The sequence below is a fragment of the Amphibalanus amphitrite genome, unplaced genomic scaffold, assembly GCF_019059575.1.
Source record: "Amphibalanus amphitrite isolate SeventyFive unplaced genomic scaffold, NRLGWU_Aamphi_draft 000048F_arrow, whole genome shotgun sequence".
Lineage (NCBI taxonomy): Eukaryota > Metazoa > Arthropoda > Thecostraca > Balanomorpha > Balanidae > Amphibalanus > Amphibalanus amphitrite.
In genome coordinates, this window is record NW_024881544.1 from 1,351,646 (window position 1) to 1,365,129 (window position 13,484).

The window sequence follows — 13,484 nt, forward strand, 5'->3', positions numbered from 1 at the left end:
CGTCGGTTTTTGGTCTAGAATTGCAAGTGCCATGAAGCGATGACGATAGTTTGAATCGTTGAATTTATTTATCTTGTAAGCAAGAACAGAAGGGAGAGAGGGAAATAACTTAATCGCTTCACATGCACTTGCAATACAGGACCAAAAACCGGCATGAGTTACGGACTCGCTTTATGAAATGAGGCCCTGGTGGCCTGACCTTCAACGACCTAGGTCTGAAATTTTCACATGTACGGAACTGATGTCTAAACAAATGTTCCAAAAATGGCGGCGATGCGCGCCGCCGTTTTTGAGATATTCGCAAAAAACCTGAAGGGGGCGTAAAACGCCCCCCAGCTCGGCGTGGGCTAAATTATGAATTCATTTCAGTGTTTTAGTCGATAATAATTTCTGATAGTATACCAAAGAAGGCATATGAACATTGAACAATTAGCGGAACCCTAGCTAATAGCTACGAAGAAACGCACTTAACCTAATTTGACCAATTCTGCATCAAATTTGACCTAATGTGTACCAAATGTGTACCAGATAGCCGTCGTGAAGACGGTTAGTATCGTGTTGTTAATTTCTACCCTAGCTAACTACATATGTATGTAGTTATGTAAGTTTGGGTGTATGCATTGTCTAATGTTTATGCAAGTAAGTATACTCTAAGGTCACTGCGGGCACTATACATTCTGCGGGTTTCGCTGGATATTGCAGTGCGCTGCTGGTATTTACTTCATAACTTTCACGATGATTGGACTGTATTTATAGGCCACCAAGTCAGTTTCCTTCACCCCAACTTTGTTTATCAGTTGATTAGCTATCCACTCTCTGAGCAGAGCTGAGAAGAAAGCGGCTCGGCTCGTCGTCGGCTCCTCGCTGCCCGGTCATGGCTCGGTTACTCTCGATCTCGACTGGGGCCCGGTATAAAAGCAGTTCGGGGCGAGGCAAGCCGCAGTGTCTGCCTCATAGGCCATCCTGTCACCATGCGTTTCTCCGGAGCTGTGAGTTGAGCGCTACTTCTCGAGAGTGGCAGAGTGCTGTTGGACGAGAGTTGAATGTGTCGGGAGAGTGTCGATTGCTCAGATGCTGCTGGGGAGTGCTGGGTGACTTTTCCCAGTAACCAATGCTCCAAGCAGTGATAGTTGTGCATACTTTTTCTCAACACACGCTGAGAGTGACTTAGTGAAGAATGTGTTTCCGGACATGATTTCTTGGTGATTGTTCCGATCATGAAAAACATTCATGTTCATAACAGGGCAATGGATGACGCGCATAGCCCTCAGACATTTTAATGACTTTTTGCCAATGGGCTATTGCTATATTGTTTCACTTCAGTCGCTTAGACACTAAATGTGGTGTAATTGTGAGCGTCTAATTCAAAATTGCACTGATTTTAATATAATCTTCCATCCTTGCTGGCATGACTTGTGGTATCGCATGACAAAAGCTGACATTTCGTCCCTACAAGATGACCCGTCTCGTCCTGACCGTGACCTCGGAGACCTGACCTCTGTCCGACAGCTGACCCTGCTGGCTGTGGCCGTGGCCTGTCTGCTGGCCATGGCCGCTGCCGTGCCCCAGGGATACGGAAAGCCCAAGGAGGGCAGGGTCAAGATCCAGGTGAGCATACCTCCTTTTTTGGTGTGGAGCATAATGAAAGGGCTGAGATAAATTATTTTGCCTGTGATGAACCGAAGCTAAAGGAGCTGAACTAAAAAGACCAATCGCTTTACTATCACCTAGCTATGTAATATGCATATTTTCAATTTTGTTGAGAAATAATTGAGAAATACGAGTCATAACCTTTTAGCCTACTGGCAATTACGATAAAATGTCAACGTTTCCATTCACTGCTATTGTATGTAGCCAGTTATCCAATCCCTGTTCCATTTCGGTGACCTGCCTCTGTGACTGGTACCTCTAACCCCGCTTGCCCTCAGGCGTACCGCGGCCCGAACCAGCACAAGGTCGGCGATGGCTACCATGAGGAATACTTTGCCCCGTTCGGCTACTACGTCCAGCAGCCGGAGGACGACAAGCCCAAGTACCACTGAGCTGCTCGGAGCGACCCTGCAGCAGCGACGGAGCCCGCTCACTACCGCAGAGGTCAGTGTAGCGTCAATGATCGAGCGGGATACTCAGGAACAGGAGGAACGCTAATAACAGCTGACGGTCAAAAGGGTTGGTACGAAAAGTATTTAGCGGGTAAGAATCATTCGACGAATGGAAATCACTTGAATTTGTGTGAATAGTTGGGTGTAGTTCCGCTGTTCTTATCTCACGCCTAAACGTTTACGATTTTTCCATTTTTATGAAGCTTGATTATAAAATGTTGACGTGCAGTGCATTCATTTTGTTGCAGAACCAAGCCCACTAGTCTTTTCATCAGCCGGCCGTGGCGGGGTCGGAGCTCCGGTGGCTGATCCGCTCTGCCCCTCCCTGGCTGACCCCGCTCTGTCCCCTCTGCCGAGGGGGCGCCGGCTGACCGGGGCGCGCAGGGGACCGTTATCCCACCGCCCCACTGCAGTGCCGGCCGCACCACCCAGCGCCGCGCTATTGTTGATCATGTACCCGCATGTTGTTGAATACATATGACGTCACGTGTTGGACCAATGCTAGAATATTTTAATCGGATGAACGATAGACGTACTAACACCCAACAACATCCACTCAACCCTGAGTTTTATCGAAAGGCGTTGCCTTTTCACACGTTGTGGTCGTGCCCCGACTCGTAAATGCAGTATTTCGAGTCGGGAAATAGTGTATTCACCCCGCAGCTTGGCCCCCGGGGCCACGAAACGAGAAAGGAAAGACAAATTTTGCAAGGTCGGCAGGAATTATAAGCAGTAGGTATTTTGATTAGGCTTTGGTCAAACCAAAGGTCAAGTCACCAGAAGTTATCAAAATACGAATTTTGACTTTTTACAAATCGACTTTAAGCTCATAGATTTAAAGGTGGGGTGGGGCGTAAAATGTTTGTAACCCTTGTCAAAATGAGTTTGACAGCTAAACATTCTGATTAAGATAAAACAAAAACAAAAATTCGAACTATTTGTGTTCACTAATGGCATCTAAACAAAAGAAAATTGTGCGTGCTGACAATTTTTTGCTATCCCACCAAATCCATTTGATAAAAACACTGACGTATTTACCTTTTACCTACTCTCAATCTGATTCGATTTTACCATGATATCGTGATATTATATTTTCCTAAAATCACACAACGAACTGCTCTGTGAATAATTTTGATTTACTAATTAGCGAAACACTATTATTCGTTGTACAAACTTCATTCGTAAATTACTCGATTCGCTAAGCATCAATAGTGTCGCCCAAGAAAACAGACAGCTACATTCGCTTCAGATCATGGTTCCAAAAAAAAACTTCAAACATGCAAACATATATTACAACATATAAAACAGTGCGTCTCTGGATATGCAAGTACAAATATACGCTTTTGAAATTCTTTTATCACAATTTTGCAACACCTTTTTATGGAGGCCGCTCATTATCCGGCAACTCCGTGTGAAGTTAGTGACGTTACGTGACATAACATGACGTATTTACGTAGTGTGAACAAAAGTGATTCCCAAAGTGTTTGGTCAACATAATGACAAAACAAGCTTACACAGTCTTTTTATGTAGACACGTACTTCAGACGCCATTAGCTCACAACTGCGAATCTTTTATCATAATGCCGGCAAGCCAGTGGCTAACACAGTAGCACACTCAAATTTGTAAATATACAATTGATACCGATTGTGTATTCAGGGGTACTTGTTACAAACTGTTGAGTCGTCGTTCATAGCCGTGTAAAGGCTTAAAGTTCCTACACGTTGTAATTCAGTCACTTGCTGCAAAGCAATCCCGTATCAAGAGAACACGCAATATTTCTTTTAGTTTTCAAACAGCTATATATGATGTGCGTGCTGGCAACCAAACAAAGATCGCAGCCTGCATATCTAATGCCATCATCAACGCAACAAGTGTAGCAATATTTTGATATGTATGCGCAAATGGCAAATATCACAAGTATTTTGACGTAGTGTAAACTAAAAACGAAGTAAAGAATTTATACATATGCTCCAGCTTTTATCACTAAGCATTTTTTCTGGCTTTTTCATTGGACAATCTTGAATCTGGAAACGCCCAGTGCCATTAATTGCAATAATAAGCACCTTAATAGTAACTTTAAAATTGCTTGTTAACTGTAGATTTGGTGAGCGTTTCAAGATGTCATGTTTTTTGCTCATTTTTACTTGAACATGACCTCAGTTTGACCTCAATAACTCCTGACCCAAAAGGTGACCTGTGACTTGAAATTTTGTGTGAAGGTGTCAAATTGATGCCCGGAAAGGTACTGAAAATTTGGTGGCGCTGCGCGCCGCCGTTTTCTCGCTATTTACGAAAACCACAGGATGGCCAAAATGGCCCCCCCCCCCCCTCTTCCATCAGGGCACGGATTGACTATTTATGAGTCAGACTCGTTTATCTCAAGGCAGTTAACTATTCCTATTAAAAAAACGAATTGCCTTTGCTTCCCTGATAATTGTTATTTTTATGCAATTATTACAATATAAGACAATGTATCTATTTTTGAATGCAGGAATTTCCTTTTAGACGTAAATTTAGGATTTTATGCTGAACATCGTTTGCTGACTAAAAAATACCCAAATAAAACACACAATTGGCCCCATTCCAATAAAAAGATACAACGCACACCAGTTCACATATGAACACTCGTCCATTTAAGTACAATTACATATGGGGTTGCGCTATGTGTGTTTGTTTCCAGTCTCGCAGACACTTCGATCAATTCAGTCGCATCTTAATGACGTCTATGACAGGTGTCTCGGAGCATCAGCATTCATTTTAATTGCGCTATTTACAATGTGTGTACATTTGAAACACGTTTAGCTTAATATTTCGTGCTGTCGAAGAATAAAAAGTGATGCAAAATAGCTGTCCATTTTCTCCAATTGTAAGCAAATCTTGAGATACTGCATCTGTCCATTTCCAAGCATTACTTTCTACTATGGTCAAACTGCAAACATATCCATCAAACAATAAATAAATATGGATGAACAAAACACAAAAGCGTCACTTAATACATCAGTGGAAAGAAAATGATCGAAACAACGATCCTATAAAGTTCAGTTACACTTCTTTATGGTACAAAACATCACCGATCCTTGTCAAATGCAAGCTTTCGACGTATTGCCAGTCCGTGCGATGCATTATTTTACGGTTGCACCACTTCAACGCGATACAATGCATGTGTAATGCTTCATGTAGTTCAGCATTCAGGAACGAGTTACTGACTAAACTGAAAACCATTTTATACCAACAAGGTGTAAAATGTATTGGTAGGGTATGCTCGTGTGTATCAAGCAATACCAATAGCAGACTGATAGATGATTTCCAAACATAATTCATGTGGTAGGTAAGCCATGTTGAATAATACAAGTTCGCCGATAAATCTTACAAATAACCGATGACCGAGTAGCATACAAAAGTTAAGAAATCAACGCAATCGGCGTCACCCATTGCCTTTGGCGCCTGATCCTCTTTGCAGTGCAGCTGCATGACCTCTTGATAACTGCTAAGGATTCTTTTTCTCTGGTACGGTAAGATGCGACTCTTATGGTGTCGTAAAGTCGGTGTTATGCGCTGGCGATGGGTGCGATTGCGTGTCCAGCTCCTGTGCATCAGCAGCAGCATGACGCAGTTTGACACGCCTGCTGCTATTAGTCAGGAAGTGGTGGGAAGTTGCCCTGTCGGCCGTCTTGGGTCGCCGGCGGCGGTGTCACCGTCACTCGTGGGCGCTCAACTCGGCGGCAGGTGGCTGAGTGATGACGATACGACCGAGCGCGCTCCAAGCCATCCCATGGAAAGTGTTCAGTCGAGCGTGAGAAGCATTTCACTTGACAGTGAGCTGTATGTCGTTCAGATCCCGGTTTCTCTCGGCGAGCGGCGAGCTGCCGATGCGGTCGGCCGGGCGGACCAGTCGGTGTGTTCGTGCTGCCATCTCGGGAGTGAGAGAGATACTTCTGAATCCGGCAGTGGCCGCCGGGTGGCTGCGATCGCCCGTGCCCAGCTCCGGGCGTCCATGAGTTGTGCGGTGCTCTCTCATGTGGCTTAGAGACCCGGCTGCAACGACACAGAGGGTGACGTCAGAAGAGAATGGTTTCAGAGATTGCGTTAAGAGATTTGAAACTAAGAAATATCAAGACCCGTAAGCGGAATTATTGTTGAACAATTCATCTCCTTTGAAAGCAATCGCTATATCGACACCTTTTTTAAACCCCACATCTGTTCTCCGGTGAATTTCCGGGAAGCACGAAAGATCTCTTTATAGAAGTGTCCAATCGTCCGATCCTGATCAAATTTGTGTGTTCGTAAGCTTGCTCTGGCATTGCTTGATCTGCCAAGACAGACAAACTTGAGAAAAATCAAGTGACTGTACCTTTTTTGAAGGTTTCTAAACAACTTGTCTGAACTTCACGGGAGAACAAATGTGGGGTTTAAAAAGAAGGTGTCGATATGTCACATTGCAAGGTAACAATTTTATTCCTCTCATCATCTCATGCATTTTGTGCAAGACGTGCATATTATAAGTTTTTCAATACACCACAGCGCTAGTCTTTGAGAGCTCACGGGTTAATGACGACTGCCCTTGGCCACCTGAGCAGTTCATCACTGGCTTAGAAACACTTTCATCACACTTTTCTATCAGCGCTCCACTTCGATGAAAAGCATGCCTACTAATTTTCATAGTTCATGACTCAATATTGTTGACATGCATTGCATGTCAGGTTGATGTTTCTTAATTCGTTTCAGATCCTTCTGCCTTCTAGCGCGTCCTACATGTCGTCAAAAACTGTTCCTTGTCATGCGGTACAGCATAGCTACAGGCGTATACCACTAGCGACATCTATTGACAATACTGTCAGTCTGACTGTGCCTTGCGGCGCAGTATCACATCAAGCGTTTATTTCCGCCGGCATCCCGCATCTGACTACTATAGTAGCACATAGGACAGCTATGTAGTTACTAGTCTACCCAATGCACCATGCTATCGTAGTTAAAGGACACTCAGTCCCTATTCACAAAATGCACCCGTCACCGACAATAGTGTACCCTGTACCCATTGTTCGGCCGCGCCTAACGACTGCAATGTTTTGTTCAGTCTCCCCTCCGCCTGTGCCCAGTTACAAATAGACTCTTATTAGTTGTCCTCCTCCATGTCCCATACCCCTCCCGAATGAAGTAACACAACTATAGGCCTGCAATATGCATGTGCACAGTGCCTGCAATTAGATAATCGGTAGGTATTTTATGCCAAAACGGTCTACTCTCATTTCACTGACCATGCAATTCATGGGTGATCGCCTGACGTTGCACAATCGAAGGATGTCGTTGATAGGTAGGAGCTATACGCGCACTTTGGTGACAAAATGAGCATGAGTCTTCAATAACTTCACCTTCCGCTACATTTGGAGTCGCTTAAAAAGTTTCTTCAGAATGCCAAACGCTTTTTTTTTACCTTTTAGGCACTGATGTGCTGAATGCTGAGTGATATTGCTGTCAGTTTAGAGCTCATGCTATTTTTGTTCAGGTTGTTTTTACAATGCAGCATGAACCAAATATTAAATTTCACTAATTTCCTCCTGGTAATTCCAATGTTACACAGCCTCAAACAATAAAGAGTAGATTAAATTGTTCATCTCAGATCAATCAGCTAAACATACGCCAGAACATTCCATGAATCCGTTGCAGCGTGCCGAGTCAGTGTCACCTTGTCTGGAGCTTTTGTCAGTGGGCGGCTACTCGGATGACGGCTGATTCTAGTCAGTCAGTCCTACACTCCTGATGCGTGGCTGATGATTGGGTAATAGGCATGGCTCTTTGGGCGGCGCTCGCAGCTGACATTGGTCTTACATGGGCTGTGCCTAACTCTACTTCGGGGATAGTGACGGAGCGGTGGCTAGCATTAACCTTATACGGATCATCTCTGGCTCTCCTGAGGGGTTGGGGACGAAGCGATGGCTAATATTTTCCCAAGATACATGGACAATGATGGACTCCTCGGATGATGGCTGATTCTAGCCAGTCAGTCATACTTGGTCCGAGCGTGGCATGGATGGTAATGTAGGGCACGGCGCCTGGGGTGCGGTGGATGACGCTGGCTCAACATAGGTCGTGTCTGGCTCCACTGAAAAGATGAGGGATGGGTAATTCGTATGAAAAATGACATTTGGTCATACACGGATCGTGCCTGGCTCCTGTGAGGGATGGGTAGTTGGTACGAAGTGGTGGCTAAAATTGTCTTTATATGGGTCGTGCCTGGCTCTATATATTGGGAGGATAGGGGCGGATTGGTGACTTACAGTGTCCCACATCGGCCGTGCCTGGCTCCTGTAAGGGGATAGGCACGAAGCAGTGGCCGCAACACGCCCAGTTGAATACTTAATGGCGCCTGATGGCACCGGCCCCCAGCCAACGAGGACCTCAGGAGCACGCGATGGGCCCACTGCTAGACATTGCACGCCGCGCCGGGCCGTGCCATGGAGCCAACGACCTGGAATTAAGAGTCAGCTATAGGAACTGAGAACAACGGTCCACAGGAGGACCGGGAGTCGCCCCACGGGCCGGTGACACTGGTCTGATAAGTGGTCGACACCACAAGATCATTGGTGAAAAATCATTTTCAGGTGGAGGACGAAAATGAAAAGTCCTGAACAACCAAAACTTGAGGCCAGATTAAAAATAGAATTATTTTTTGAGAGGGCAAGCTGCTCATTAGGCGCAGGGACATCGGAATGAAGGGCAATACTATTGTATTTTGTGGATCAAACACCTTACGATTTTTACACCTTACCTTTTGCCTGAAATGTCATTTAAATGTAGCAAAATAGCAGCCTTCATGTAGAAACTCATTGCTCACCTATTACAACAAGTGATAATTACTCGGCGTCACGAACAACACCACCGATCATTATTTATCATAGCCCCTGTCGTGCAATACACCCATTATGTGCCCGAGTAATGCACCTCGTCACCTGTAGACTGTTGCCGTGTCCCTGTCGTTCGTGTACCCTGTCCCATAAATACAACCGTCACGCACTGCCGCGGCGTATGCATGGAATCCTGTGTAGGAGCACGGCCGGCCGGTCCGACTGGCGTTGGTGGCATCGCTGCGTGGAGCGCCGGCATCTTAATGGCACCGAGGCAGTTGGCACCGGCGGCAGACCCCGTATGTCTGCCAGTGCAGCTAACGAACGGGCGGCCAGGGACGGCACTAACGCTCTCCGCCTCCCTCCGCGTCAATATTGAGCGGCTGCGGCACAGCGCGCCGGCCTGAGTGGGCATTGAGCCGACCCTGGCCCTGTCGATCGCCTGCCGCGTTACATGCAAAATGGCGCTCCTCATCAATTGGGAAACTTCAATGCGGCAGCCAGTTGTGCCGACTATTCGGCAGCGTTGAAGGCCGATTGCCACCATCAACGATAAATTGAGCTATTCACTGTTCAAATAGCTGATTGTCATAAAATGATATAAAAGTGTTGACAGTCGTCTGAAATTTAGTCAGCGGTAAAGGAATAGAATCAGCGGTTTCTGAATGCGGTTGGAATAGTTTCGGCGCTGATAACTCTGTTTCATTTTATGTTTCAGCCATGGTGAAATTGAATTTCAGCGCAGCGCAGATAGATAAAATAGAATGCCATTCTGTATTGGGTCCCATCTCCATCTAATACTGAACGCCGCGCATATACAAGCAGCATGCAGCAGAGCTGCAGCTCAAAAGACGTGTGCTCTTAGCATCATTGCAAATCTCGAGGTGAAAACGTGATTCATCTTCCTGTACAGGAATTTTGCAAAAATCATGCAGTGGGTGAAACTTGTCGGCCATCCGTCTTCCGTAACGAGTTCATGCCGCGACCGGTGGTGACGGCTGTCTCTGCTGAAGGCTCGCTCCCGACTCTCCCGGATATTAAAGCCGCCGAGCTGACACCAGCTGTCACAGCGCAGAGCCGCGGACCACGAAACCAGGCAACCATGGAACCACGGAACCAGGGGGAGTTAGGAACCAGAGGACCACGGATATATTAAACCATGGTGCTGCAATATCGCTTTTATATAGTTGTTGATACGGAACCACGTCCCCGAGGCATTGAAAGTGTTATTGAACCACGTAATCTAGCTAAGCTTGGCTAGTTACAAGCGTCTCAGGAGCCGCCAGGACCCTTTCCAGGAACCGTCGATCCGGGCAGTGCAGTCACAAATAACAACGGGATGTGGTCACTACTCAATGTGCCGTCTACTTCAGCGCAGGGTGCTGGGAAAAAAGGAATCAATACAACAGCTGGGCACAAAACACGCTCTCCTTGGCGTGATAGATCGGCGACATTTAACACCGCAAACATTTGTGAGTACAAACGTAAAAAGCTGAGCCCAAACGGTAAAAATTGCGGACAGAAAAGACACACACTGATTCAGAGTAGGTCGAGGGTTGGTGGGGACAGGCTGGTGAGTGAAGTCTACATGCAAGGCGTGGGTCGCGGGACCTATAGTAATCGCCCATCCACAAACATGTTCCCACTTTGAAGCCATGTTGACGTTAGTTTGGCTCATGCAGAACATCGAATGACAACACGCCGTAACGACCTTTCTGGAAAGCGACGAACAACGTCGACATTTTGAGCGACACACCACGCGACATCAAAGAACATCGGGGCTCGGGACAGAACTACACGGCACGGCACGGACGGAACGACACGGGACGGCACGGGCCGTGTCAGAGGCGGTGGCCGGACCGGCGGTTACCTGGCGTCAGGTCCTGTCGACTGTCCCGAGCTCAGTGGAAATGGTAGAGACGACGGTGTGCTGGGTTCACTGCAAGTGTGCAAACAGAGTGGAGAGAGTGAGAGAGTGAGAGGGAGAGGGAGACAGAGCAGAGACTCGAGCGGTCAGACACCGAATCGGGAACAGCAGACGGGTAGAGGTGGAGACGGACAGGAAACAACGGCTCTGTCGTGTGCATCTAGGTAAGTGCAAATATTTCATAAACTATCAAAATAATCTGACCTGAGTCAAAGCCTCATGATAAGAAGCTTTAACCCGCGCGGGGCTGGGGGGGGGGTAAATTTTACCCCCCCTCGCGAATTTTTGCGATATCTCAAAAACGGCGGCGCGCAGCGCCGCCAAACTTTCAGTACCTTTTCTTACATCAATTTGACACGTTCCCTGAAAATTTGAGCGAAATCCGTCGGAAAATTTTTGAGAAATTGACGTTTTAGTGACGTCATGTTCGTCATTTTCGCCTCAAAAACGGCAAAAGTTCAAACGCCGCTAACATCTTCATTTTTAAAGGAATCAAGACGTAACAAAAAAGGTTATAAGTAATTTTACTTTGTCTATCAAATGGCTATCTCGGTTTTTTGAAAATTTTGGATTTTGGCCTAAATTTTTTTCAAAAAACTGACTTTTTTGGGAAAATCATTATAAAATCCAAAATTTTGAGTCTATCGAAAAAACCGGAATATATGTCAGAGAAGTGGTCTATGTGCACCTACATACCAAATTTTAGAAGAATCGGTTCAAAAATGTGGGAGTTATTCAAAATTTTATGACGTCACGACACACAAATTTTTTGAAAAATGACTTTTTTGGAAGTTCTAGACCTCGTACGGAAACAAAAATAGTACCATTCGATTCGCCGTGAAAAACTGCATCAGATAGACACCTTTTTAGGCCTTAACAACCAACTTCAAAATTTGACCTCACTTGACCTGACCTTGACCTGACCTCGACCTGAAGTTCATCCAGAGGTGGTCCATATCACTTATTGAGTGTGCCTATTGAATTCTATGAGTAAAATGACCCATAAAACATGTGTCGCACATGCCCTTTTCTATATTTTGTTTTTTGGTGACCTGACCTGACCTGACCTGACCTTGACCTTGACCTCTGAATGATATTGTATGCAACGAATATTGTCTTGGTAGCCTAAGAACACGTTTTGGGCGATCAGTCTCAGTCCATGACTCCATTCTTCGGCAACTACGGTGCAAGGCCGATACTGTAGAAACTTGCAATTTGTACCCTTGACCTGACCTTGACCTTGACCTCAAACTTTAAATTAAGTACATGTTTTTAGTAGTTCGTGATGAGAGCTTTCGATTGGCGTTTGAATTTTTAAAATCGGACCGTTGGTTCGGGAGATAACAGGGGGGGGTAAAATTTACCCCCCCCAGCCCCGCGCGTTCGGCTGGAGACCCCAGCCCCGCGCGGGTTAATACCTATTCATGCAACTTGCAAGGTATTTATGTACCGCACTAACATGAGTTACGTAAAAAAAATAATAGGTGGTTCGCTGACAGGAACTTTGCTTATTATTAAAATGAAAATGAATATCCTAGCAATGCAACTCATCTCTTTTTTTTTGCAAAACAGGGAGGGCTGATCTTCGAGCGCCATTACATAACTTTGGTATGTTCTGAATTTGGTCTGGTCTGGGCTGTCCCGTCCCAGTGAAATCCCGTTGGCAACCGATAGTCCCCAAAGCCTTTAATTGGTCCGCTGCAATGTCAGCTAGCCGACGCTAACCGGGTCGCTCAGCGTTGATACCGAGCTGGGAGGTCCAATTGGACGCCTGCGGGCGGGGCGCGGCAGATTCAGCGGGCAAATATTTACAGAGACGAGCGATTGGAGTCGTTGGAGCTGTCTCTGGGTATGACGTCGCCAGATCACTGTTTGTGACGTCACCAGTATTTGTTTGTGACGTCACCAGGGCCCGGCTTTGTTTACGACACCGCCATAGACTGGGGATGGGGGCGGCCGGCTGTGGCCATTCCATTCACATATATCCGTCCGGACTGGCGTGTTCATACACATACAGGGTGTTTCACTAAAAGTGTCAAAAAGTAAAAGGTCATGATGCACATAATAACAATGTTTTCTACGGAAATTTGCATACCATTTCATCCGCAATTGTTGGACATTTGAATATATAAAAACGATAGCTCCGTCACTCAAACCTATTCCACATATGCCCCTTCTTTTGATGCACCGTTTCGGCACGTGTCCGGAGGTGCCTCACAGCCCGTTTTCATCTTCAGCGTCCAGACTGTCGGCAAAGCCTTGAATGGTGCTCTTCAGCTCCCGAAGTGATGCGACTTGAGTCTTCCTCAGCTCTGCGAGAGCTACTGACCAAAACCAGAAGTAAAACGGTGACAGATCGGGGCTTTGCGCTGGCCAGAGGCGGGCGGCGAGGCAGCTGATTTTTCGGTGCAGGAACTTCTAATCCAGCCAGTTCCTGGTGGTTACAGCCATTATAGTGGCTGTTTTTGATAACTTGTAAGGCCTTGGCTATTTCTGATGTTGAAATTAGCTTCTTGTTATCTTCAAAGACCCTCAAAAAGACCCTGACCTTTTCAACGGTTTCCGCCGAGAGGTGGGGGACCCCGTCTTTTTTGGACTGCGACCGGCATCGA

General features: G+C 46.1%; 1 protein-coding gene across 1 annotated transcript in view; it reads right to left on the minus strand.

Annotated features, from left to right (window-relative positions):
* Positions 1-3,372: 3,372 nt before the first annotated feature.
* Positions 3,373-13,484, minus strand: part of LOC122377674 (blood vessel epicardial substance-like) — a 32,831-nt gene continuing 22,719 nt past the window's right edge. The window contains exons 6-7 of the mRNA XM_043357986.1: positions 10,816-10,884; positions 3,373-6,138 (exon numbers count right to left, since the gene is read on the minus strand). Of these exons, the coding sequence (XP_043213921.1) occupies positions 10,847-10,884 (38 nt within the window). The 3' untranslated portion in view covers positions 3,373-6,138; positions 10,816-10,846. The remainder of the gene's footprint in view (positions 6,139-10,815; positions 10,885-13,484) is intronic.